The sequence below is a fragment of the Carettochelys insculpta genome, chromosome 16, assembly GCF_033958435.1.
Source record: "Carettochelys insculpta isolate YL-2023 chromosome 16, ASM3395843v1, whole genome shotgun sequence".
NCBI lineage: Eukaryota > Metazoa > Chordata > Testudines > Carettochelyidae > Carettochelys > Carettochelys insculpta.
In genome coordinates, this window is record NC_134152.1 from 4489695 (window position 1) to 4515134 (window position 25440).

The 25440-nt window shown below is 66.8% G+C and overlaps 2 protein-coding genes across 3 annotated transcripts; both read left to right on the plus strand.

The window, feature by feature from the left end:
- On the plus strand, window positions 1–11327 carry ARHGDIG (Rho GDP dissociation inhibitor gamma). 2 transcript variants are annotated; one of them, XM_075010594.1, is made up of 6 exons: window positions 1–160; window positions 6801–6980; window positions 9610–9693; window positions 9862–9938; window positions 10571–10634; window positions 10770–11327. In XM_075010594.1, the coding sequence occupies exons 1-6, from the start codon at window positions 88–90 to the stop codon at window positions 10967–10969; spliced, it is 678 nt and encodes a 225-aa protein (XP_074866695.1). In that variant the 5' UTR covers window positions 1–87; the 3' UTR covers window positions 10970–11327. The 2 variants fall into 2 exon arrangements, with proteins under 2 accessions (XP_074866695.1, XP_074866694.1); XM_075010593.1 differs by having other exon boundaries at window positions 9610–9938.
- Window positions 11328–15148: 3821 nt separating this feature from the next.
- On the plus strand, window positions 15149–21797 carry PDIA2 (protein disulfide isomerase family A member 2). Its single transcript, XM_075010710.1, has 11 exons — window positions 15149–15380; window positions 15853–16059; window positions 16776–16909; window positions 17462–17599; window positions 17883–17999; window positions 18366–18491; window positions 19081–19275; window positions 19919–20039; window positions 20600–20781; window positions 21078–21170; window positions 21455–21797. Exons 1-11 carry the CDS (start codon window positions 15149–15151, stop codon window positions 21521–21523), a joined length of 1614 nt encoding a protein of 537 aa, XP_074866811.1. The 3' UTR covers window positions 21524–21797.
- The last annotated feature ends 3643 nt before the right edge of the window (window positions 21798–25440 follow it).

Below are 25440 nucleotides of genomic sequence, written 5' to 3' on the forward strand. Positions count from 1 at the left end.
TCTGGCTGCGGCGCGGCTCGGCTCGGCTCGGCTCGGCGCGGCGCGGCTCGCATGGCCCCCTGACCCCCGCCCCGGCCCGGCCGCACCATGCTGGGCTCGGACGCGTGCGAGTTCGGCGGGCAGCTGCTGGAGCTGCTGCGGCTGGCGGTGTGCGCCCGAGGTGAGCTGAGCCGGGCCGGGCCGGGCCGGGCGTGCACGGGGCGTGCATGAGCGGAGGCCGGAGCCGGGCGCGTGTGAGCGAGCGGAGCCAGGGCTGGGCCCCGGCAGAGACCGGGGTGTGCGCGGGGGGCTCGGTGCGGGGGGTACGAGCAGGGGCCGGGAGTGTGTGTGTGCAGGAGTTGGGCGTGCACAGGTGGAGGGGGTGTGGTGTGAGCACGGGCCAGGGCTGGGCGCGTGTAGGAGGAGGTGAGTGTGGAGGGCGGGAGGGGGTCGGGTGTGTGTGCACAGGGGTGCGTGTGCAGGAGTGGGGGTGTGCGCTGGGGCCAGGGATGTGCAGGGGTGAGGTGTGGGTGTGGGTAGTTGTGTGCAGGGGCCAGGAGCAGATGTGTGTGCAGGGGAGGGGGGGTGTGCAGAAGTGGGTGTGGGCTGGGTGCAGAGGGATGTGCAGGGGGGAGGTCTGGGCGTGGGTAGTTGTGAGCAGGGGCCAGGAGCAGGTGTGTGTGTGGGGGTGGGGTGGGGTGAGGGGTGTACAGGGGCCAGGAGCAGTGGGGGTGGGGTGGGGGTGTGCAGGGGCCAGGGTTGGGTGTGCGTGGGGGTGGGGTGAGGGGTGTACAGGGGCCAGGAGCAGTGGGGGTGGGGTGGGGGTGTGCAGGGGCCAGGGCTGGGTGTGCGCGGGGGTGGGGTGGGGTGGGGTGAGGGGTGTGCAGGAGTGGGTGTGTGGGCTGGGTGTAGAGAGATGCGCAGGGGTGAGGTGTGGGTGTGGGTGTGGGTAGTTGTGTGCAGGGGCCAGGAGCGGTGGGGTGGGGGTGCGCGGGGGTGGGGTGAGGGGTGTGGAGGAGCGGGTGTGTGGGTTGGGTGCAGAGGGACATGCAGGGGTGTGGTGTGGGTGTGGGTAGTTGTGTGCAGGGGCCAGGAGTAGTGGCTGTGGCTGTGTGTAGGGCTGCACAGGGTTGGGGGGGTGTTTCTGGGGGGTGGTGCACCCACCTTGAGGGTAACTTCCTATCCCATCATCTTCTCCTAAGGCTGGTCCTGGCCCTGCCCTGGGCCCCCAGCAGACCCCCCCCCCATGCTGACTCCCTGCCCCCGGGCATGGGGCGGAGGGGGCGTACCTGTGGGTTGCTGCCACCCTCTTGCTCTGGCTCTGGGGCAGGTGTGTCTCAGAGTTCGCATTGCCCTTCAGGGGTGTGGCGTGAGACCCTGTGTGCGGGGAAGAGCAGGGGCTGCCGGTGGGCGTGCCAGCCTGTGCTCGGCCGGGCTGCTGGGGCATGGCCAGGCCCCTTGGCTGCCCCACGGCACAGCAGACAAGAGTTGGGTCCCTGCTGTGGCTCCAGCCTCCAGCAGAACAAGTCCGGCACCCGGCTGCCAAGAATGCTCTGCAGCGTGGGTGCAACCCGGGGCCGGCCGGGCGCGTGAGCTGGGCCCTGGGCTCGCTGCAGGCTGAGCGCTCGGAGGGCTGCCCGGAGGTTAGCAGAGCGCCCCAGCTGTCTGTCTCGGTGGGGCGCGGCTGCACACCTCGGTGCACAGAACAAAATTTGTTCGGTCCCGGATGGAAAAGGCTGGGGGTGGGGGGGCTGCCTGTGAGCCGGGTTCAGTCAGTGCAGAGACACGAGCCAAGCTCTGCAGAACTGAGCGGGGCCAGTGAGGCCATTGCAAACCCTCCGGAGCAGGGCTGCCCCCGACCACCGGAGCAGAGAGCCAGGGCCCTGGCCACACCCTCAGCAAGGCCCCTGATCCTTTCTCCCCTCCAGGGCTCCTGGGGGCAGCCTCCCCTCCCGCTTCCTGGCCCAGGCTGGGGGTGGGGAGCAGGGCTCCCCCAGCGTCCCTCGGTCATGTCTGTCTGCCCTGGGAGCTCCCCCCGGTGGCCCCGTGACTGCCTCCCCATGCCCAGGCCCCCCCTCAGGGTTAACACCGCCTCCCCTTCTCTGGCTTCCAGCCAAGTGTCCCCCCCCAGCTTTGGGGCAGCATAGCTGTTTCCATGGCAACGGGCTGTGATGTCACTGGTCCGGCAGTGTGACTTCACTGGGGAGGGGAGAGGGACTCACCATGGGGGTCAGTGGATCCCCCCATCTCTCCTCCATGGGCCAGTCCTGCGGGCAGGGTGTCAGCGGCTGGAAAAATCCTGGGGGTAGAGCTGTGGGCAGTGGTCTCTGCCTGGGGCCTGGCCCGCATGTGGGTGCTGGGGCTGTACCACCAGCAGTAGTTCAGCAGGGCACAGTCCGCTGCTGCCCCCCGAGCCCAGTGGGTACATCTGAGGGCGCAGGGCCCTTGCTGGCCTGCAAGGGAGCAGGGGCTTTCCGGGACCGTTTCGTCAGCTGTCCCTGGAGCTCTGCGCCGACGTGGGACCTTGCGTGGGGGCGCGTGCGCAGAGCTGTCTGCCCGGGGGAGCTCTGGCCTTGGGCTGGTGCTTTGTGTGCATGGGTGGGGTTCACTGGCACTCCCATCGCAGCCCAAGGCAAACAGGGCCAGGCCCTGACGCCGGCATCTAACCCCACAGAGACCCGTGTGCTTTGTGAAAGAGGCGGGAGCCACCGTGGCTGTGAGGAAGCCCAGTGCTCACCCTCCTTGCTGCCAGCTCCCTGTGCCAGGCTGTGACCCAGCCACTGCCAGGCCAGTTACACCTGACGAGTGGGTGCAGCTCTGGGTGGCCTCTCTTAGCCTGAGCGCGTACGACCCAATAGGCCGGGTCCCTCTGCAAAGCACAGAGCCACCCTGGGTCCTGGAGTGCCCCAGCCTGAGGCACTGCCCTCCAGCAGGGCGGGCAGCCACCACGAGGCCCAGGGCAAGGTGTGGAGGGGCCAGTGGCAGCAGGGATCTATGGACCCTGGCGCAGCTGTGCCCCGGCCCTCCCCGTCGTTAGGCCGGCTGCCAGCTCTTTAACAGCAGCCGCTTGGGCGTGGGGTTCCGCCTGGGGCTCTCTCAGGGCTGCCGGGGCCGGGAAGGGGCCTAGCTGAAAGTCTGGGACTGCCCCTGGTCTGGGCTGAGCCTCGGGCTCGGGGGGCGTGAAGCCTGCTGCTGGTGGGAGCTGTTCACGGAGGGGGCCGGAGCCTGCCGGCTGAGCAGAGGGTGCAGCAGCCAGTGGCTGTCCAGCTGCAGGCTGGGGAAGAGGCTGGCGCAGTGGCTGTTGGAAGGCCAGTGCCCAGCGTGCCCCTGGCCCCGCCCCTGGCAGGCCTGCCTGGCTCCAGGGAAGCGCGGGAGTGTCGGTGCCCACAGGCAGAGGAGTCCTGTGCCAGCGTCTCCCAGCGCGCGGGGGATGCCAGTGCTTTCTGGGCCGGGCGGTGCCCTGGCCTGGCATGCTCTGCTCCTCCTGCCCCAGCAGTGGGAGCGAGCCAGGGACCTGCTGGCTCCAGCTGCTGGGGTCGTGTTGCTCGCTCGCTGCCCAGCCCGGCCCTCCGCGCTCGGGGCTGCACGCCAACACCTTTGCCTGCTCGTGGCAGCGGCTTCCCCGGCTGGGCGAGAGGCGCGGGGGCGCCCAGCGATTCCTCCCCACCCGGGCTCTTCCCGCTGGCAGGGCTGTGCAGTGAACCGAGGGCTGCGGTGACTGTTCCTGCGGCCGGCGCGTGCAGCGTGCCGCCTGGCCTGCAGCCTGTGCCGGTGGCGTTGCAGAGCCTGGCCTGTGGCTGTGGCTGCGGCTGCGGCTGTGCAGCCCAGAAGCCACCACAGAGGGCCCCTCGGCGTCCTGCTGTGGGCCTGGGGGCCCCTCCCAGCCCATCACCTCCGAGCGTGTCCCCAGGAGAGTCGGGGGGGAGCCGAGCTCAGGGCAGCGCAGCATGGCATGAGCCCTGGAGTGGCACCGACCCACGGCACGTCTGGGCCCGCCCCACGACCAGGTCATTGGTGCTGCCTGGCTGGGGGACAGACCGCCCGGCTCCCCGCTGTAACGCCCGGCTGCTGTGCCCTGTGGCGGGCAAGGAGGGGTCTGTGCCATGCTGGGAGGGCTTAGAGCACAGAGCAGTGGAGTGGCTGAATCCCCTCGCGTGGCCCGGCCCCCGGGAGCCGCCCCAGAGCGAGAACTGCAGAGGGGGGCCAGCCGGTAGCACTTCCGCGGCTGGGGCGCAGCTGTCCGTGCCCCCGCCCCAGGGAGTGCTGGCACTGAGCTCCCCCGGGGCAGTTACCAAGCAACCCCCCACCCTGCTGCACCACCTGCCTGCAGGTGCTGCCCTGTTAACTCTTCAGCTGCCTGGCCGCTGGTGGAGCAGGAGGGAGGGGCTTCCCCCACCCTCCGGCAGGTCACAGCAGAACGGGGGGCGCTGGCAGGGCGCCAGGCGGGGAGCAGCGCTCGGGCCTCCCCCCGCACCCCAGCGTTCTGAGTCTGAGTGGCTGCAGCAATGGGTCGCACGCCGCCGGGCCAGGGTGGGGACGTTGTGCAGCCCTAGGCCAGCTGTGCACAGGGAGGGAGGCGATCCCGCTCCCCCTTTGCCATAAGGAACTAAACGAGCAGCCCTAGCAGCGCCCTGGCCCCAGCTGTGCCAGCCGCCACCCTGGCATGGGGCCCTTGTCAGCGCTTCAGGAGCACATGCCGTGGGGGTGGCCTGGGGGGTTCCAGGGTGCACGGGAGACAAGGTGGGGGAGGGAGACAGCTGTGCGTCAGCCTGGCCCTTCTCTCTGGCCAGCAGGGTCAGGTTTGTCTTGAGCCGTGCGCTTGTCCGAGCTGCTGCCTTAGAGCTAAAGCTGGCGGAGTTCCCCAGGCGCCGGGAGCTCTCGGGCTTGCTGATGCAATGAGCTCCTACTCCCGGCTGGCATAAGCAGGAGGGATTTTGCTCTCTCCCCTGTGCTACTAAACCCCAGTGCCGGCTGGCTCCCCGCCCACATCGTGTGTCTGCACAAGCTCCTCTGGAGTCCAGGAACGGGGCCACGCCCTGCCCCCTGGGTTGGGGCACCAGGCATGGCTGCAGGCAGGGTTTCCCTGGGTGCGACTGAGCAGCTAGGATTTTGCGGGGCCCATGCACGGTACCGTGACACGCAGCGGGGAAGGCCCCTTTTCCAGCAGCTGCAAAACGCGGGCGTCTCCAAGGCGTTGCTCCTGAGGTTTGTGCCTTTAACGGCTTACGGGCTCGCAGCGGGTGGCGGCTGTTGAGGGGTGCTGGATACCTGCTTCGCGAAAGGGAAATCTGGGGAAAAACCAGATGCAAATTAGCGAATTAATCCTGGTTTTCACCCACGTCCCGGGTCTGCCTGAAGCTGTTCATTGACGCAGCTCGAGGACTCCGATTTCCGGTTGCCCGGATGCCAGGAAATACAACGTTCAAGTTCTCCTCAGCCAAGCGCATGTTCACAAGAAGCGGCCGAGCGGTGGCGTATTGGTGCTGTCCAGCCACAGGCCTAGCCCGGCGATGCAGCCATCGCTGCACGGTTATGCTGGGAGGTGTTGGAGTTGGGTCCCAGCCTCCCCCCTGGGACTCTTCTGCACGTCGCTGGCAGGGGGGACACACAGCAAAGGCAGGCCGCCGAGGAGAGCACTGGCCTGTGCTCCGGCGATCCCCAGGGCCGGTGCCAGCTGAGCAGCGCGGCTGGAGCTGTGACGGTGGGATGCTGGCCGGGGGGGTCACGAGGAAGTGCTGAACTCGTCAGTTGAGTCAGGAGCACAGGACGCTAGATCTGTTTGTGCAGCTCCTGGCATAGTGAGTGCCTGGGTCCTACCGTAATATCTGTAATAGAGAATGTACAGCGCCTAGCACAGTGGGCTCCTGGTCCACGGCTGGGGTGTCAGGGCCCTACTGTAATGCCTGTAATAGGTAATGCATCACACCTACCGCAGAGGGCAACTGGTCCACGGCTGGGGTGTCTGGGTCCTGCCGTAATACCTGTAATAGATAACGTACAGCGCCTAGCGCAGTGGGCTCCTGGTCCATGGCTGGACGCTATGAGAATGCAACAGGTTAGGAGTGTCGGGCTGGAGCCGGTCTCCCAGCCGCTTTCCTGCTGCTTCCCCACTCAGAAGGGGAGAGACAGCGTTTGCTCTGTAACCGAGCGGGTGGCTGCCGGGGGGGGAGCTGACGCAGCTGGTGTCTCAAGCACGGCTGCTCCTGAGTGCGCCCGTCTGGCTCAGGCATACCCCTTCCCCTCAGGGCAGGGCACGGTGCCCCAAGGCTCTGCCTCCCTGTGACCCCTGCCTGGCGCGTCCGCGCTGCCCCCCAGGAGGGTGCTACGGTGCCAGGGCATGATGGCCTGCGGCACCAACTCCGCACAAGGCCGGGACCTGGGGGACACTAGCAGCCCCAGGGGGCCCTGCGGATTCCAGGCGCTAAGACCCCTCTGGCTGGAGTCCCCTCTTCCTGGCTGCAGGCCCGAGCTGCGGGGAGCGCGGCCCCTTCCCGTTATTTCCAAGGAGAGCACTTTTCCAGCGGGGCCGTTCGGGGCCCCGTCTACCCGGCACGCCCAGCACCCGGCTGGGTCCTGGCTCCCTCAGGACCTCAGTGGCTGGCCTGGAGCCCTAGGCCTGAGTGGTTCTGCCAGTGAGACCTTCTCGGCTCTGTCCTGGCAGCTCGGGCCAGCAGCCGCATTTCTCGGGGGGGGTGGGGGGGCACAAGCCGAGGGGCTCCACTTGCCCTGTGTCCCTGTCTAGCCCCAAGGATGCAGCTGTGGGCTCTCCCTGCGGGGACTGTGGGTCCCTCCTTGCTCTGACTGGCTTCTGCTCCCCACAGCTATCCTGGCAGACAAGGATGGGGTGACGACGCCCCTGGAAGACGAGGTGGACGAGGTGGATTTGGCCTACAGGGCCCCAGAGAAGAAGACCCTCCAGGAGATCCATCAGCTGGACCAGGACGATGAGAGCTTGATCAAGTACAAGAGGGCACTGCTGGGACCCATCCCAGTGGCTGCCGGTAAGGTCCTGGCCTGCCCTGGGGCTTCCTCAGGCGGGAGGGGGTCTCTGATTAATCCCCACCCCCTGGAGGAGGAGGCCTGGGGAACGCTCCTTACCTGAGTCCTGTCACCTCCACTTGGAGGAGCAACAGCCCAGGGGATGGGTTGGGCCATGTCTCCCCTTGGCCTGGTGTCTGTCCCCCGCGGGGCGCGGCCACGTGGGCACGCGGAGCTGTGAGCTGCGCCCGCAGGGGCAGGGCAGATACCTCTCAGCCTGGGCCTCCACACCGGCAGCTTCCACCCATCGCTGGGAGCAGCTGACCAGCACCGGGCCTGTGCTGCAGTCTCCTTGGTTACACCGTCACCATGGTCGTTTCCATAGGAACGGTTCTAGAGAGACCTTGTACCTTCCGTCTGTAGGTGACAAAGATGGAGGAGCCCTCCTGCTGGGAGCCCCTAAGGCCTGGACCCACGCCGGGCCCCGAGTGGGGCCTGCTATGCGGGGCTGCGTCGTTACCCCCAGACAGGGGTAGTAGGCTGGTATCGAAAAGTCCCTGGAAAACATCCTGGTTAGGCCGGATCAACCACCTTTCCGTGCTCAATGCACAGCAGAGATGCTCTGGAAGCAACAAGCTGCAGTGAAGAGAGACGGGGGAGCTCGCAGGGCCCCCGTTATCCCCGGCCCACGCAGAGGAAATTCCCTTGTTCTCCCGGCCCGGCAGCGTGGCTCAGACGGTGCCTGTCGCGGGGCAGGTCGCCTGGCCGTGCCCGGTTGAGGTGATTTGCCTCTCTGCTGGGTTACGTGTTCCCAGCCAGATTCCTCTGGGCGTGATTGGCATCGGGTGAGGCGTGGCGGGGCCGGGCACCGTCAGCCCCAGCAGCTTGGCTCGGGAATGTGCAGCCTTGGTCTGTCTTGGAGCCAGAGCCCGGGCCCGGAGCTGCCTTCCCAGCACTGGGGAGGGCAGGGTGGCTGGAAAGCGCCCCGGGCTGAGCCGTCGGCGCAGGGAGGCCTGGTTTCTAATCCCACAGGCACAGAGCACATCCCAGAGGTGCTGTAACACCAGAAAGGGGCCCGGTTAGTTCTGGCCTCTCTCTCCCCCGGCCCAATGCAGTGTCAGTGCTGGGAAAGAGGGACCCCCAGGGGCATTCCCAGCCCACTGCGGCTGCCTTGGCCTCCCTCTCTGGAGGGGACAGGGGCCCCCGAGCAGCCCCCTCGGCCATGTGGCTGGGCTCATTGCAACCTGCTGCATCCAGCCAGGGCCCCTCTTGCAGGGCCCACAGGGCAACCCACAGCCCCAGGCCGAGTGCTGTGCCCAAGGAAAGGGGGCTGGTCCTGGGACCCCAGCAGGTGAGGAAGGGGGCGATTGCAATTCTAGGGACCTGGGGAGGGAGCTGGCACTGCTGTCGCCGGGTGGGTTTTCTCACAGCCTCTAGGCCTGTGGCAGAGAGAGGGGCCAGGCCTGGGCTTAGGTTTGCCAACTTCCCACTCATGCAAAATGCTCCCCCCAACTCATGTCACCCCCCACTGCTTGCTCTCCCCCACCCTCACTCTCATTCACCAGCAGGGGGTGGGGCCAGGGATGAGGGGTTTGGGGTGCAGGACGAGCCTCATGGCCAGGGCAGGGTGTGTGGAGGGGTGAGGGCTCCAGGAGGAGGAATCCAGGCTGGGGCAGGAGGGATTTAGGGTGGGAAGTCCTGGCGGCTCGTACCCCTTAGGGACGTGAGTGATAAGGAGGCTCTGCACTCTGGCCTTGGTCCTGCAGGTGCCGCCGCCTCCGCAGCTCCTATTGGTTGCGGTTCTCAGCCAATGGGAGCTGCAGCGCCGGCACTCCGGCAGGGACAGCGTGTGGAGCCTCCATCCTGGAAGGGGCCTCAGGGCTTCTGAGAGCTGGGCGCCACCAGCCAGTCCGTGAATGCCCACTCAGAAACCGGACACCTGGCAACCTTACCCTGCCTGTGGGGGGCCGGAGGGGGAGGGCCCATGGCTGGGGTTGGAGGGACCCAGCCTGGGGCCTGTGGCACAGGGGACCAGGACAGATCCAGCAGGAGAGTGTGAATGAATTGGTGGGGCTGGCCATGCCTCGCCCCAGAGCTGTTCTGTGTCAGTGCAGCACCGAGCACACGGGGCCCGATCCTGGCGGCAGCCCCTCGGCGCTGCCACGTTCCCACCCCCAGCCGAACACCACCGGTGGGAAGGCAGAGCCATGGGCCGCGCAGAAGGGCAGGGGTGTCCCCTTGAATCTCCCTGCCCGCTGCTGCGCCCCCCTGGCTGGGGCTTCCCTTGTCACCCGCTTGGGCAGCGCTGGCCGGGTGTGGGCACCGACCCTCCTCCAGCCCCAGCCCTGGGAATTCACACTCCCACCCCGGGTATTGAACCCAGCTGCGAGTCCCACCTGCCTGGCAGCCGCCGCCTCCTTGCCCTCGGTGCTTGCCGCCGGCAGGGTCGTTCTGTGTGCGTGTGGTACAAGCAGTCGAAATGACGCTGGCACCGGGGGCGACACAGGGAGCAAGCGGCTGCAGGGCGAGGGCGGGCGTAGCGGGTGGCAGCTGCCAGGGACTGGGCTGCTGGAAAAAGCCGCTCTCTGGGGAAAGCCGAAGCCGGGAGCCAGCGGCACCCAGTGACCATCTCTGCCCTCCTGCCTTCTCTAGATCCCAGCGTGGCCAACGTCACCCTGACCAGAATGACTCTGCTGTGTGACCAGGCCCCAGGGCCCATCACCATGGACTTAACAGGTGAGCAGGGCCAGCCTGGCGTGCCCCGAGCGGGGGGTGGGGGGTTGTTTTGCAGGATCCTGCCCTCGGGGGAGGTGTGGGGTGGGGGGACACAGGGCTCATTTGACATCCCGGAGGGGTGTCTGGAGCGGGCCGGGGCTGGGGTAACCTCTCTTCCCGCTGGCGCAGGGGACCTGGAGGCACTCAAGAGCCAGCCGCTCGTGCTGAAGGAGGGGGTGGAGTACAGAGTGAAGATCTCGTTCAAGGTGAGGGGATCCTGCCGCCGCTGGGCCTGGGGCTGACCCGCCATGCAGAGCGGAGCCGAACCCCCTGTGTACCCCCCGACATCAACCTGCAGGCCGGGCCCCCTGCAGCTGGGCCCTGAATACCGCTGGCACTGGCTGGCGTCGGCCCCTTGGGGTGCCCAGCTGCCCGGGCCCCAGGGTGGAGCTGCCCGTCATGCTGGCAGTTAGAGCAGCTCTGCAGACACCCGGTGCCAGGAGTGCTCAGGGGGAGTCACCCGGCGGCTCCTGCCTGTCCCCGGGCAGGGCGCACGCGGGACTGAAAGTGGGGCTGCTTTGGAGGGGCAATTTATGCCCCCACGTGGCCGGAGGGCCTGGCGCCCCTCCCCCCCCAGCCAGAGAGTCTGGTGCCCCCTCCCCGCACACGCAGCCGGAGAGCCTGGCACCCCCCAGCTCCGTGGCCGGAGGGCCTGGCTCAACCCTCCAGGGTTCTGGCGCCTGGGTCTCTGCTGCAGCCCTGTCCTGTGCCTCCCGATTGGCTGGGGGGTGCCCCACTCGCCCTTCCCTGGGTTGCTCCCCACAAGGTCCCCGGGGCTGCCGCAGGGCACCAGATGCTGGCAGGAGGCTCCCCGTGACCTGCCCCTTCCGCCCGGCAGGTGACCAAGGAGATCGTCTGCGGCCTGAAGTACGTGCATCACACCTACTGGAGAGGCCTAAAAGGTGAGTGCGCCGGGGGGTGGGGGGGCGCGGACCAGCCAGTGGCGCCCAGGGCGCGGGGGAGCCCTCTGCCCCCTTGCAGGGCCAGCCTGGCGGTCGCCCGGCAGGTGCTGACGCCTCCCCCCTCTCTTGGCCCAGTGGACAGGGACGTCTACATGATGGGCAGCTATGGGCCCCGCGCCGAGGAGTACGAGTTCCTGACGCCCCCGGACGAGGCCCCCAGGGGCGTGCTGGTGCGGGGCACCTACCACATCCGTGCCTGCTTCACCGACGACGACAGGACGGAGCATCTCTCCTGGGAGTGGCACCTCCGCATCCAGAAGGACTGGGAGGATTGAAGCCTCCCCATCCCCTCCCGGCCCCCCGGCAGGCTCCAGCCGCCCCGTGATTTCGGGCTGCCTGAGCCTGGCTGCAAACGCAAGGGCTCTGGGGCGCTGCCAGGCCTGGGCGCCCTGCCCCCGGGCTCGAGTGCTGCTCTGCCGTCCGCGGCCCCTGCCCCACGACGCTCCCCACCCCCTGCTCCGGGCCCCTCTCTGCACCGGGCCGAGGCCCGGCAAGTGCAGGGCCGCCCCCAGGCCCCCCTCCGCGCTGAGCCCCCCTCCTCTCAGCCTGGCCCCAGGCTCACTGTGCCCCCAGCCGCCCCTCTCGGTTCAGCGTTCGCAGGGCTCCTGGCGTCCACCTGGCCGGGCCCCAGGGCAGCTCCCCACCTGAGAAGCGGCCGGAGGGTCCGTCGCCTTCCCCCCAGTGATGGCCGCGCGTGTGAAGTCCCTGTCCGTCCTCCCGCCCGCCCACCTGCCTCTCGAGATGGCCCTGGGGCAGCCGCAATGCCACCTCACCATGGGCGGCGGGGAGTCCTGCACTGGCCTCTCTGTGCTCCGCGCCAGCCCCCCCCACCACCAACGAAGCCCGGGGCCCTTTGCCCGTGAGTCACGAGATAGGGGAGTCGCCCTCGGGGAGTGGCGCCCTCGGGGCGTTGCCTTTGGAGCCGGGCTTAGCGTTCGTTGCAGGGGGAAGGCGCCTGGCTCCCGCCTCCTGCGGCAATTCACCGCTGGCTCTGTCCTGCGTAACCGCGGCTGGGGGAGGCCGTCCCGCCGGAGACGGGCTGTCCAGCCCACGGCCTGTGCTCTGCGCTGGGCAGGCGGGGGCCTGAAGGGTGCCCCGAACGCAGCAGTTCCGGCCCTTTCTCCCTCCCCGTCCCACGGATCCCCCCGGCTGCGTGCAAAGTCATTGCCATTAAACGTTGCCGCCGTCTCTGGCTTACCCCGCGTGTGCCGTGTGCTGGGGGGGAGGTGGCATCCAGCAGAGAATGCTGGCCCCGGCCCTCAGTTGCCAGCACTGGGCGGGCGTGGGTGCCGGCCGTGCCAGGGCACTCGAGGGCACAGCCTGGCTGTAGAGAAGGGAGCAGGTGGCCCTGAGCCCGGCTGCCAGGATGCAGCGGGTTGGCCAGCTCTGTTCCTCCAGACTGGTGCGTCCTAATACTCCGGGAGGGGGCCTGCTCTGCCCCCTGCCAAGTGCGCTTGGTCTGGCCCTGGCACCTGTGCCAGCCTCTGCAGTCTGAGCGAAGGCTCCCTGTCCACACCCCTTGGGGTTAGTCAGTGCAGAGGCAGCTGTGAACCCGGCCGAGGCCTGGGCAGGGTCAGGGTGCCTGTGGGAGTGGCCCCTGCCTGGCTGAAAGGAGCTGAAGGGAGGGGTGTCTCCTGCGCCCCAGCAGACTGGCAGGTGGCTGGGCTCCCCCCAGGCTCTCAGCCACACTCTGCTCACTCGAGGGTGCTATGGGGAATTGCCCTCTTGGGGCTGATTGGCCCTTTGCCCGCTGCCTCCATGGGCAGTGGCCAAGTGGTACAGGGCTGCTCCTAGCCTGAGTCACCCCACCAGCCCCACAGGTGTGACTGGCTGGGCGGTGCCCCAGCCTGCAGCCAGGGTCTGGGGCAGCCAGAACCACCAAGGCGCAAGGGCCCAGGGAGGAATGTCCCGCCTGTGCATCCTGGCAGGGTGCCCGTCCGTGTCCTCCTCCTTTCCATCAGCTCCTGCCCAGTGCCCATCCCACTGTCACCCCCTACAGCCTGTTGGGCGTAATATGCTGGAGTTTCTGGGCGCAGCTAAGGAAGTCAATCCGAGGTATCTTTGCTTAAAAAATGGGGCTGTTTCCAAACTTACAGACATCAAGACATAGCTCAGGGTTTGCGCTTTGGCCTGCTAAATGCGGGGTTGTGAGCTCAGTCCTTGAGGAGGCCGTTTAGGGATTGGGGCAAGTAGACGGCAGGGGTGCTGCTTGGTCCTGCCGAGAGGGCAGGGGACTGGACTAGATGGCCTCCTGAGGTCCCTTCCAGTTCTCGGAGATGTGAATCTCCACTTATAATAATACAGCCCCGGCTGTGATTTCTCCTTGCTAAGGAAGACCAGTCCAGCCACACAAGTACCTCTGCCAGCCCCACTGGCCAGCCAGAAGCCACACAAGCAAACCCACAGATTTCCCAGCTACTTCACAGTGCCTGGTCCAGCAGCCCCCTACTCAGGTGAGAGGCTCTTAAAACCTGTTTCACCAACACCCCACAATTCTTCCAGGCCCCAAAGGGTCCAGCCACGGTCCCAGGATCTTGGATCTTACACTGTCACCACGCTGGTTGCCAACCCTTCAGAGCCAAGACGCGAAATGTTTATTAGCCAAGAGAGAACGGGGGAGATGTTGTGAAAATGGTACCTGACGTACATCCGTTACGGCTGTTTTTGCAGCCTGCGATGTTATCTGCTGATCCCTGAATGTCTTTACCAGCATCCTTCGGGGGACGGGCCCCCCCATCCAGGCAGGCATAAGTGATGGGGGCTGAAAAGACCCTGGGCCCCTCTTCCCGTTTCCCAACTGGATGGAAAAAGTCCTTTCTCCCTCCCGCCAGGCGCTGGACAGGCAGGGTCATGTGACCCAGGCAGGAGCCCTTGGCATGCCGCCAGTGGATGCGTTCCCGGGGACAGTCGCAAAGTCCTGAGAGGTGCTGAGATGCGTGCGCCACAGGGGAGCCGTTTTCTGTAGCCCATTCCGCCTGGCCGGGCGGCGGGTACACGCCCTGGGGTGCGCCCTTGGCGCTGAGCATTTCTAACACAGCTCCAGAGCCCAAAGCGGTCCCGTTACCTACAACCGCGGCACAGACACACGAGTAACGCAGCCAGGTTCGGGCATCGCCAGCTTTCATCAGACCCCTCGCTTGGGCCATCTGGCACCAGAGTTGGTGTCACTACGTACAACGGTGACGGAAGTGGCTTCCAGAGCCCGTTTAAAAATCCCGTCCTGTTGCAAGGGGCCTGTCCTTGTGTCCCCCCGACAGCCCATCCCTCTGTCACCCCCAGCTGGCTGGGGGTGTGTCCCTGGCACTCCCTTACACCCTGCCAGGCACCTAGCCCTGGCACCATGGCTCGCACCCTCCTGTCACACCCCCGCCACCTTCCAGGTGTCCTGTCAGGCCCAGCCACCTTCCTTAGGCCCTGGCCATCGCTACCATGGGGGTAACACCTCTGCCTGGGCCTTAGCTGATGCAGAGTTGGGAATGCCCAGGCCTGGGAGGCTGCTGCCAGGCAGTGCCGTGTCTCCGAGCCAGCCGAGCTGTGGGTCCGGGCTCTGGTGCTGAGCACCCTGCTTCTGCTCCACGCCTGCAGCAGGTGCCTTGGGAGCCAGCTGGTTGAAGGTATCACTGGCTGCTGCCTGCCCTCCCCTTCCCCATTGCTGGGGCTGTTTCCTAGTGCTGGGAGGACACTGAGCCCTGGCCCTGGGGGTGAGCGTAGTAGGAGCTGTTGTACGGTGCTCAGTGCCAGGGGTTGTCCATGCCAGGGGAGCTGTGCCCAGAGGAGACTGTTGGGAACGCTGCACCCAGGGGACATACCAGGGAATCTGTCCTTGGGGAGGGTGCCAGGGGAGTTGCCCTTGGGGGAAAGTGCTGGGGGAGCTGCGACCAGGGATGGTAACAGGGGATTTACCCCCAGGGAAGGTGCCAGGGGAGATGCCCCCTGGGGAAGGTGCTGGGGAGCTGCGAGCAGGGATGGTACCGGGGATTTGCCCCTGGGGAAGGTGCTGGGGAGCTGCGAGCAGGGATGGTACCGGGGATTTGCCCCTGGGGAAGGTGCCAGGGGAGACACCCCTGGGGAAGGTGCCGGGGAGCTGCGAGCAGGGATGGTACCGGGGATTTGCCCCAGGGGAAGGTGCCGGGGAGCTGCGAGCAGGGATGGTACCGGGGATTTGCCCCTGGGGAAGGTGCCAGGGGAGACCCCCCCGGGGGGAGGTGCTGGGGAGCTTCTCCCCAGCACCGAGGGAACTGGCCTTTGCCACTCACAGTCCCCAGCTGGGCCCTGAGGCCGGGGGCTGGAAAAGAGCTGGGCCTGCCACCTGCTTGTTCCTGGCTGGAGGCTTATCTGGGCCGATCCGCCAGTAACAAAGGGCCACGAGCGCCACAGGCCTGGCACCACCCGCTCCGCCGGGCCCTTATCTGCCCCCCTGCCCCGCGAAGGTCGGCTCTCGCTGCACTCTGGCCATGCGCTGCTCCAAGCCCCAGCTGCTCTGGGCCCTGCTGCTGGCGCTGGCCCGGCTGGCACCCGCCGGGGGAGAGGGCGAGGCAGCCCCAGCCGAGGAGGGGGTGGTGGAGGACGAGGAGGAGGAGGCCACAGGCTCCGACGAGCTGCGGGAGGAAGACGATGTCTTGGTGCTCCATAAGCACAACTTTGCCCGAGCCCTGCAGGAGCACCGCCTGCTGCTGGTGGAGTTCTGTAAGCAGGGTGGGGGGGCGCCTGGGAGCTGCCCTGGGGAGCCAGGTGCTGCCCAGCTGTTCAGGGGTCTCCTGGGGGTGGGGGTGGGGGTGGGGGGTGGCACAGGACACGCAGTCTGGCCGTGGCTGAACGCTGGCCCCAAGGGTGCCCCGGGCGCGCCAGCTGCTAGCAGCTGTAGCTGCGGCGCCAGCACCCAGCTGCACTGCCTGGCAGCGAGGGGCTCAGGTGGCAGCTTTCCCATGGCCCGGGCAGGGCAACACAGCCTGGTTAAATATTACCGTGCCAGTAACTCTGTGTCCTCTGGGGGCCCCCCCACCCTCCGGCGGCTGCCCAACACTGCCCACACCCCTGGGCCGAGTGCCAAGTGGCTGGCCAAGGTGCCAGCAGGGCCAGGCCTGGGCAGTGCTGGGCCATGGCAGGACAGCCTCTCCCCAGGGGTTCAAACCCCCCCCCCCCAACTCCTGTCTCGCAGATGCCCCCTGGTGCGGGCACTGCCAGGCCCTGGCCCCCGAGCTGGCGCGTGCCGCGGGGGTCCTGAAGAACGAGCCCGCCGGCGTGCGGCTGGCCAAGGTGGACGTGACGGAGGAGCCGGAGCTGAGCGCCGAGTTCGGGGTTGTGGGGTACCCAGCCCTGAAGCTGTTCCGCGACGGGAACCGCACTCACCCCATGGAGTTCACAGGTACGTCCTGGTGCTGCCAGGGTAGGGTCCCCCCCAGCCACCCAGCCCTGCACAGGTCGGTGGGGTGGGCAGTGAGGGTTTCCAATACAGGGGAGGGGATGGGGTGGGGGGGGGGGTCTCTTGGCACACACAGTGGGGCAAGGGTGTGGGAAAAGGCTGGGGTGCAATGCTGTGGGTTGGGGAGCCATGGGGGGGTGAGGGAGGGAGTTAGGGCTGTGTGATATGCGGGGGGGACATAGTTTAAAGGGCAAAGATGAGGCTAGGGCATGGGGGAGGGGCTTGGTGTACAGGGGGGGGGGCTGTGACGGGGGGGGGGGCTTGTAATATGGGGATGGAGCCCTGGGTGGGGGAAGGGCCAGGTATTGGCATGGAGGGGGTGGGGCTATGGGCGGGGGGGAGGGCCTTGGCATCTGGGGGCGGGACCATGGGTGAGGGGAGGGGCTGGGCTATGGGGGGCGGGGCCCTGGGTGGGTATTGGCATAGAGGGGGGTGGGGCTATGGGCGGGGGGGGGGCCTTGAAATATGGGGGCGGGGCTATGGGTGAGGGGAGGATCTTGGCCTATGTGGGAGGGCCCCTGGGTGGGTGGGGGGCAGGGACGGTGGGTATTGGCACAGACGGGTGGGGGCCGTGGGCAGCGGGAAGTCCTGACCTATGCGGGGAGGGGCCATGGTGTAGGCAGGGCCTCCCGGACCGGTGCCATGCGGTGGCTGTGCAGGGCAGCGGGACGCTGAGGGCATCGTGCGCTGGCTGCGGCGGAAGGCTGGCCCGAGCACGGAGCTGCTGCAGGACGAGGCCAGTGTCCAGGCATTCATCGCCGCCCAGGACGTCGTCGTTGTCGGGTTCTTCAAGGTGGGCCTGGCCTGCTGGCCTTGCGGCGCCCCCCCCCCCCCACCCCCCCACCGGTGTTCCCCGGCCATGCGTGGAATAAATTTTGTTGCGTGTGCAAAGGCCTGTTCCCATGTGCACCACCCTAGACACACACTGCCAGCTGGGCAGGCGCCGCGACTCGGCTGGCCACTCCTGACGCTGTCCAGGGCAGTTGCCCCAGCGCCCAGCTTACGGGGCCGCTGGCTGGTGCAGAGGAAGCAGGGCCTGCTGGAGCATGGCCTGGGATGACCACGCCCCTGTGCTGGGTGGCCCCGGTGACTGCCCAGGGCTTTCCCCACTACCTGGCAGGGCCGGCACCCACCCACGCGGCCTCCCTGGCAGCCCCGAGCCTGGCCAGCAAGTGCCGCAACTAAGCCCATGTGCATGGGAGGCCCTGGCGCCCCACCCTCCAGCCCTGGCTGTGGGCGGGTGATGCGCTGGGCTCAGGTCTCCCCCCGCCCCCCCGGCCCGGTGCCATGCTGGCTGCAGGGGCATCCCTACTGCCCTGCTCAGGGCCTCGCGGGCTGTTGGCAGGACCTGCAGAGCAAGGCCGCGCAGGGCTTCTCGGCCGTGGCCAGCGAGCTGGTGGACGTGGCCTTCGGGGTCACCAACCGGCCAGAGCTCTTCCAGCTCTACGGCGTCGCCTCGGACACCATCTGCCTCTTCAAGAAGGTGAGCGGGGGCAAGGGAGCGCCTGGCACCGGCCCGGCCCCAGCCCCAGCCCCAGCCCCAGTCCAGCAGGAGCTGCTGCCAGGGCCAAGCTGGACACTGGGCTGGCAGGGCCTGGGGAGCCGGCTGGGCCATGCAATTGTGGGATGCCCCTCCCCCCCCGGGGGGGGAACCTGGCCCCAAAGGGGGGGGGGCTGCCAAGTGCGAGGGGGGGGGGAGGGGGCATGGGGCCCCACCCACCTTGGTGCCAGGGGCTGGCGGCTGGCACTGCCGCGGTGTGTTGCAGTTCGACGAGCGGCGGGCGGATTTCCCGCTGGACGCCGAGCTGGGGCTGGACACGGAGGCGCTCGCCCGCTTCATCGGCCTGCACAGCCTGGAGCTGGTGACGGAGTTCACCGCGACGGTGAGAGCCGGACAACGCCCCCCACAGAAAGGCCAGCCCCAGAGGGCTGTGCTCAGCGCACTGCTGGCCTGGCCAGCCAGGGGTGGGGGGGGTGGGTACAGCCCTGCTGCTGGGCGAGTGCGCTCCTCGGGCAGGGGGGGCAGGTGCATGGGGCATTACAGCCAGGGCACTGGCAGGGCTGGCCCAGGGCTCACTGTTCGTTGGGGCTGGGGCCAAACAGTCCCAGAAGACGCCCAGGCACAATCAGCTGGTGCCTGGCCCAGCCCAGCCCTTCCCAAGCCCCTGGGGGGCTGCAGCAGTTGCTGGAGGCGCGTGGGGTGGGGGGGGTCCCAGCCCCCTGGCCAGCAACCCGGCTTCTCTCCCCAGACCTCGGCCAAGATCTTCGGAGCTAAAATCCCCAACCATCTGCTGTTGTTTATAAACAAGACCCTGGAGCCCCACCTGGAGATCTTGGGCAGTGTGCGGGCGGCTGCAGCCCCATTCAGGGGCCAGGTAACCAGGCAGGGCCCCGGCAGCCGGGCACCGACCCTGTGTCCACCACCACTGAGCCCCAGGCCTTTTTCACATGGCGTCAGCTGGCCAGGGTGGAGCAGGGCTCCCACTCGCAGGGCACTGGGCCGGGGCGGGGAGGGGGGGGGGATACTCGCACTGTGGGCTGGGCCCTGCCCTGGGCACAGGGGAAACCGGCGCCAAGCTGCCCAGGTGTGGGTGGGGGGGGGGCAGACTCACCTGGGGAGGGCAGGGTGAGCTGCACACAGCCACCAGTGCCTGCTGCGGGGGGTAGGGGCCGCGGCTGGGGCCCAGTGCAAGCTCGGGGGGGGGGGGGGTGGCACAGGCCCGGGGGGAGGCAGTGAGGGGCACAGGCTCTGGGGGGGGCAGGGAGGTGGGGCTCAGGCCCAGTGCGGCTCTGGGGGGGGGCAGGGAAGTGGTTGGGGGGGCAGCGAGGGGCACAGGCTCTGGGGCAGCAGGGAGGTGGTTGAGGGGGGCAGCGAGGGGCACAGGCTCTGGGGCAGCAGGGAGGTGGGGCTCAGGCCCAGGGCCGGGTGGGCTGCCGCTGCCCCATGCCGCTGCCCCGCCGCAGGTGCTGTTCGTGCTGATTGACGTGAACGGCGCCGGCGCCCAGGTGCTCCCCTACTTCGGCCTCAAGAGCCACGAGACCCCCACCCTGCGCGTCATCAACATCGAGACCAACCGCAAGTACCGCATGGCCCCCGAGGCCTTCGCCGCCGAGGCCGTGGGCGCCTTCGTGCGGGACGTGCTCGCCGGCAAGGTCCAGGTGGGGCGCGGGTCCAGGCCCAGGCCCACGCGCTGCTTGCTGGCGGGGTGGGGGGGTAATCTGCTGATCACATGGCACCCCCAGAGTAAATGAGCACAATCCTGGGGTCATGGCCGGGTCCCCCCCACCACCCGTCTGCTGCCATCCTACCCCCTAGCCCAACTCAGCGGCTCCGGGGACACCCACCCTCTGGGGGTGAGGAACCGGGGGAGCAGGGCAGCTCCCACGGCTGCAGGGGGCAGGCTCTGCAGGGCTGTCACCCAGCCCACAGCAGGGGACACCCTGCCCTCCCACAGCAGGACTAGGGCCCTAACACCAGCCAAAAGGGGGCACTGGGGAGGCGGTCTTAGACCCCCCCTTGTCTGCTGCAGCTAGATCAAGCAGGGCCCTTCCTGCCCCCTCGCTCAGCCGTTCCTTCTCGCCCAGGCCTGCTCAGCTGGGGCGGGGGGCGGGTGGAGGTGGCTGTAGCAGAACTGGCCCCTTCGTTCCTCTGCAGTAGCACAGGGCGGGGCGGGCCACTGGGCGCACAGCCTCCATGGCGCACGTGGCCACGGCCCAGGCAGATGCAGCGCTAACGTCTCCCTGGCCGCTAGCTGGCAAGCCGCCGGCCCGACAGCTTCTCCCTCCGTCCCTTCCTCCGCAGCCCCATCTCATGAGCGAGGAGGTCCCCGAGGGCTGGGACAAGCACCCAGTTAAAGTCCTGGTGGGCAAGAACTTCGAGCAAGTGGCGTATGATGAGACCAAGAACGTGTTTGTGAAGTTCTGTAAGTATCGGCCCCCTGCGAGCCAGGCTGGGCCTGAAGGCCCCGGGCCAGGGGTGGGGACAACGCTAGCAGCAACCCCACCACGGCCGGCAAAGCTCTCCCAGCATGACGCTGCCTAGACGTGGGCGTGGGAGGAGCTGAGCGTCTCAGGCCAGTGTCTCAGGGAGGCGGCGGTGTTTCCTAGCCGGTGTCCGGGGTCGAGCTCGCTGCCTCGCCTCAGCCCAGCAAGTCCTGTGCCACTGTCCAATCCCCTTGCACCTGGCATGAGCTCCACCTTCCCCGGGGCCAGGGGCCCTCGCTCCGACCCTCCCATTCCTGTGCTGGTCTTCTCCAAGCCCTTCCACCCATGGGGAGCCATGGCCCCATGCACCAAGGGGACCAGAGGCCCCATGGCCCTGCACACTGGGGAAAGCCACAACCCCATGCACCAAGGGGGACTTTGCCAGCTCCGCCAGGTTCCTGGCCCGTGTGCTGGAGTTGCCAGCCCAGCCCCCAGTGCTCTGCCCCCCCAGGACGCTCCCTGCAAAGCAGCCAGGCACCCCCACTCTCTGTCCCAGCAGACGCCCCCTGGTGCACACACTGCAAGGAGATGGCCCCAGTCTGGGAGGAGCTGGGTCAGAAGTATAAAGATCACGAGAACATCATCATTGCCAAGCTGGATGCCACAGCCAATGAGGTCGCCAATCTCACCATCCACGGCTACCCCACCCTGCACTATTTCCCTGCTGGGCCAGACAGGCAGGTACAGCTGGAGCTGCGCACGTGGGATGGGAAGGGCCCACCGGGATGGAGCTGCTGGAGGTGGTCACTCCTGGAACTGCAGCTGCTTCTGCTTCCAGGCAGGAGCCACTCACTGATGAGGCCGGGGGGAGCGTGTCCTGGGCTGCGCTAGCCCAGAATTCGCTGCGAGGGGCTCTGGAGGTGGGACTGTGCAGGGCGAGAGGTGGGCAGAAGTCGGGCTGGGAGGGGCTGGGCATTCAGCCTGCTGCCAGGGACTCCCACAGCCCCACTCTTGTGTTTCTCTTCTGCCTGCACCAGCCGATTGAGTACAAGAGCGCCAGAGACCTGGAGACCTTCTCCAAGTTCCTGGACAACGGGGGGACGCTGCCCGCGGAGGACACACAGCCTGGGGTTAGTAGCGGCCCAGGGCTCCAAGACGCAGGCTGACAAACCAAGGTTGCTTAGACCCACCCGTCCCCCAACCTCCCATCAGCCTGCAGCAGGCGGCTCCACCCGGCCCCATGACTCTCCCAGCCGAGAGCTGGGGTTCTCATACCCCTTCCCTGCCAGGGAGCGGTGGCTCCCTCCCCCCGCCTTTTGCACATCTCTCCTGCCCCCTCCTTGGGTCCATTTCTTCCCCCATGCCTGCTGGGCCTGCGGTGCCCAGAGTAACTCCCCTCCACTCCGTTTCCTAGGTTCCTGAGAGCCCGGAGCCTGCGGCCACGAACGGGACACAAGCGGCTGGCAGTAGGGACGAGTTATGAATGAGCTCACTGGCAAGCTGTCACCCCACCTGCCGCTGGGACCGCGCCCCCCACAAGAGACCTCCCCTGGCTCTGGGCTGCCTGGTGCCCTGGGCTGCAGTAGGAAACCCCCAGGCAGGCCCAGCCCAGCACCACCTTCCTTCGCAGAGCAGCACCAGCTGGGATGGGGGGCCCCCGCTCCCAGCCTGCAGCCCTGCCACCTCGGAGCCAGGCCCAGGGGCTCCCCCAAAGGCCTGTGTCCCAAAAGCGGGAGGTTGGCATAAACATCAGAAGACCTGAAAACCAGCTGTGATGGCTCTTTGTTGCTGCTGCCGGGGGCCCAGCCCTGCAGCCAGGAGGGGAGCTAGCAGGGCACCGGGGTGGGCTCCCACTGGGTCCCCAAGGCCCCCAGTTGCCCCTCTTCACCCCCCCCCAAAAATAATGAGCTTTGCCCCCAATATCACCAAGTGTAGAAAAAAGCTGAGACAGTGTTTCTGCAGGAGTCTGTCCCCTGGCTCCTGCCCCTGGTCCGCCCAGCAGTTCTGCCCCCCCATCTGCCTCCATCACAGCCCTGTCACCACCACCTGGTTCCTGTAAGCTGAGTGCTCAGGCGGCTGCCCAGGAGACAGTCAGCTGCTGCCCAGCTGATCATAGCGCCTGCAGCTGGTGGCCTGGTTCCTGGGGCAGGGGGGTACAACCCACACACACCTGGGGCACATAAAATGTATCCCACACACATCTGGAAAAAATTGGAGGGGCTATTGCTCATCACCCCCATCAGGTCAGCCCCCATCCTGCGCTCAGGTCACTCACTCCCTCTGCTCAGACTCCCAGTGGCCGTGCTGCTCATCCTCCCAGCCCCTGCGCTGCTCCTGGTAGGGGCTTTTCGGCCTCCCCAGGCCTGGGGCGCGAGCCCTTCTCCCTCCTCCCCGGCCGGCAGAGGAGCAGCTGCCCAGGCTGATGGCTGGAGCCCTGCCACGCCCGGGGTGGGAATAGGTGCCCACCTGCCCGGATTTCACAGTCATTTCTAAATCAAATTAAGCCTCATGCATGGCCCCAGGCTGGACCACTCTGATGCCAGCAGCTGCCAGCGTGGTCTGCCTGTTGCCGTCCCCGTACGTGGCTCGGCTGTGCTGTGGCCCAAGACATAAGGCCTGGCCTGGTAACTGCCGTCTGCCCTTGGTCCCATCCTCAGGCTCCAAGGCCAGCTCTCCCTGGCCCCGCGCCCACGGAGGCAGGGCCCTGCAGTCCAGCTCGGGCGGGGAGCAGGAGCTGATTTCCCCGGGGCTTGGCCCCCACGCTTGCGGGAGTCCACAGCTGCATCCGAGTCAGCGAGAGGAGCAAACGACAAGGGAGGGCTCCGGCTGCTGGGGGTCAGGTAGTGCAGGGAGGCCGGGGGTTCCCCCCAGCGAGCTGCTCCGCAGCCCTGGTTCTTGGAGCCAGCCCTCTCCGTGCCGGGACCCCTGGAGCTCAGAGAAGGAGCCTCTACCGTTTGAGCTAAAAGCCAAGACCTTCCAGCTAAGGCTGCAGAGGAGACACCTTTCTCTCCGCAGGTGCGAGGGTTACACCAGAGAGATGCTGTCAGGGGACCGAGCCCAGGCAGGGGGGATGGGGACGGGCTGCCTGGCGCCCAGATTTCACAGCAATGGGCTGTGCTGCCCCTGGGGAGGCGTGAACGGCTGGAGACGGGCCCAGATGATGTGCTGCTCAGGGAGGAGGTCGACTCCCTGTGGTGTCGCCTCTGGCGGGAGGCTGGGAGAGGCAGCCTGGGCGCCGGGTACAAGGTGAGTGGGATGCCGAGCAGTGGGTGGAGGACAGTGGCCGGGAAGAGGGGTGCAGCCCTCAGGGACTCTCCAGGCCTGTGCTTCCAGCTCGCCACATCACCCCCTCCTCCTGCACTGGCTGCCGGAGGTGGCCCATGGCCTGTGCAGGGTCTGCCCTTTTGCTGGGGGGGGGGTGCACACACTCAGCTGAGCTGCCCCCTTCCTCTCAGAGCCCTGAGTAGAGGTGGACCATCAGAATGGCCATAATGGTGAGCCCAAGCCTAGCCCCAGAGTCTGTCTTCGGCCAGGGGCCAGTGCCAGGGCTTCTAAGGGAACAAAGAGAACAGAGCAATTACCCCAGGCTCCAACCTGTCCTCCAGGCCCAGCTTTGGGTAGGCAGAGGCCAGGGACCCCCCCAGATCATGGGGCTGTGTCCCTGACCAGCCTGGTTACCAGCCGTCGATGGACCTGTCCGCCAGGAACTTATCGCCCTCCCTCCGCCCCTTCCAAACTGACCGACGGTCCCCAGGCTTCGGCCGCGGCTCCACCCCCCAATCACTGCCATTGCCCTTTGCCAGGTCACGATTTACTCCTTTTTCTAGACCCTTGGAGCTCAGAACCCTCCCTGTCTAGCATCCCACCACCGGCCACTGGAGACCGTCGCGGCCAGAGGTCATGGACTGGCTATAGCCCAGTGTAGATCATCAGCGGACATCCCCTCCAGAAACTTACCCACCTCAGTCTTGAAGCCAGCTGGGGTTTTTGCCCCCGCGAAGGCTGCTCCAGAACTTCGACCCTCTGAGGGCTAGAAACAGTCACCTGACTTCAAGCCGGACGATGGGGATGGCCAGTTTGGTCTTGTGTTCACATTAACCTTTCAGTAACTCAGCTCCCCCTCGCTCAGGTGTATTTATGGAGCATAAGCCTAGCTTGCCCTCAGCCTTCCTGCAAGTAGGTGAAATAAGCCACACTCTGCATCTCCTCACCAGGTAGGGTTCCCAGTCCTTGGCCTGGCCGAGTCACCCTTCTCTCCACCTGTTCCAATCTGAATCCAGCTCTGGAACCTGAGCGAGCAGAACGGCACACACACACACGTCCAGGTGAGGTTCCACCAGTGCCTCGTATAATGAGACTCACGCGTCCCTGTCTCTATGGAAATACCTCACCTGCTGAATCTTAGGACGAGCGTGGCCTTCTTCATGGCCACCTGGCACCGGTAGCTGAGGCATCTTCCGATCAACCACCACACCCAGGTCCTCCTCCTCCTCCTGTCACGTTCAGCCGAGAACAAAACGCAAAAATTCAACTGATCTCGGTTCCTGACCCTGGAGAGGCCTTGTTCCATGACCGCGTTTGGGCCCTTGGTGAGGCACCTTAAGGGTCACAGACCGGCTGAAAATCCAGGCAGACTACAGCCACCGGCTCACCCTTCTCCACCTGTTGTCGAGTGTTGGCACACAGAAAGCCCAGGACTCCTGCCCCCAAAGGGCTCGACCTGGGCCAGCTTCTCGCCCAATGCAAAGGATCCAATCTCCTGAGCGGGGTGAGGCACACATCACCCTTACGGGCACTGTGTAGACTTATTTCTCTAGCAACTCGTGTTCTAAGTGTGTCTGATCATTCTGGGCTGTGCCGTAATTTCAACCGATCTGCCTGGTACTGAAGTTAGTCACTGGCCAGAAACTACCAGGACCTGGAGCCATATAAAACCACTGGCATCTTCTTTTTTACCATCTATTTTCATAGCAGAGCCTGAGCGCCCAACAGGAGACAAACTCCTTCCATCTTACCCCCACACCCATGGATGCTCCAGGCAGGGACGAGGCGCCTGGCACCTTGGGGAGAGCTCAGCCTTCCAATATGGGAAGGCGCTTGCCAGTCTGGGCACTAGATGGGGGCTCTGCTGCCAGGATCACGGGCCGGAGGACAGGAGGTGGCAGCGTTTGGTGGGGAGGCTTGCGGGGTGGAGGAGGGTCCCAAGGAGGAGTCCTGCTCTGCCAGCACTAGGATGTGCTCTGGTCCACGTGCAGGGCCCTGACTCAGCTCCAGCGCCATGACTCAGAGCTTGTCGCACTGCTGAAGTGTCTCCCACGACCCCTCCAGACCACAGTCCCTGAGACAGGAGCAGCTTTGTGCAAAGCCAGCTGGGCTGCGGTGGAACAGGCTCCAGGGGAA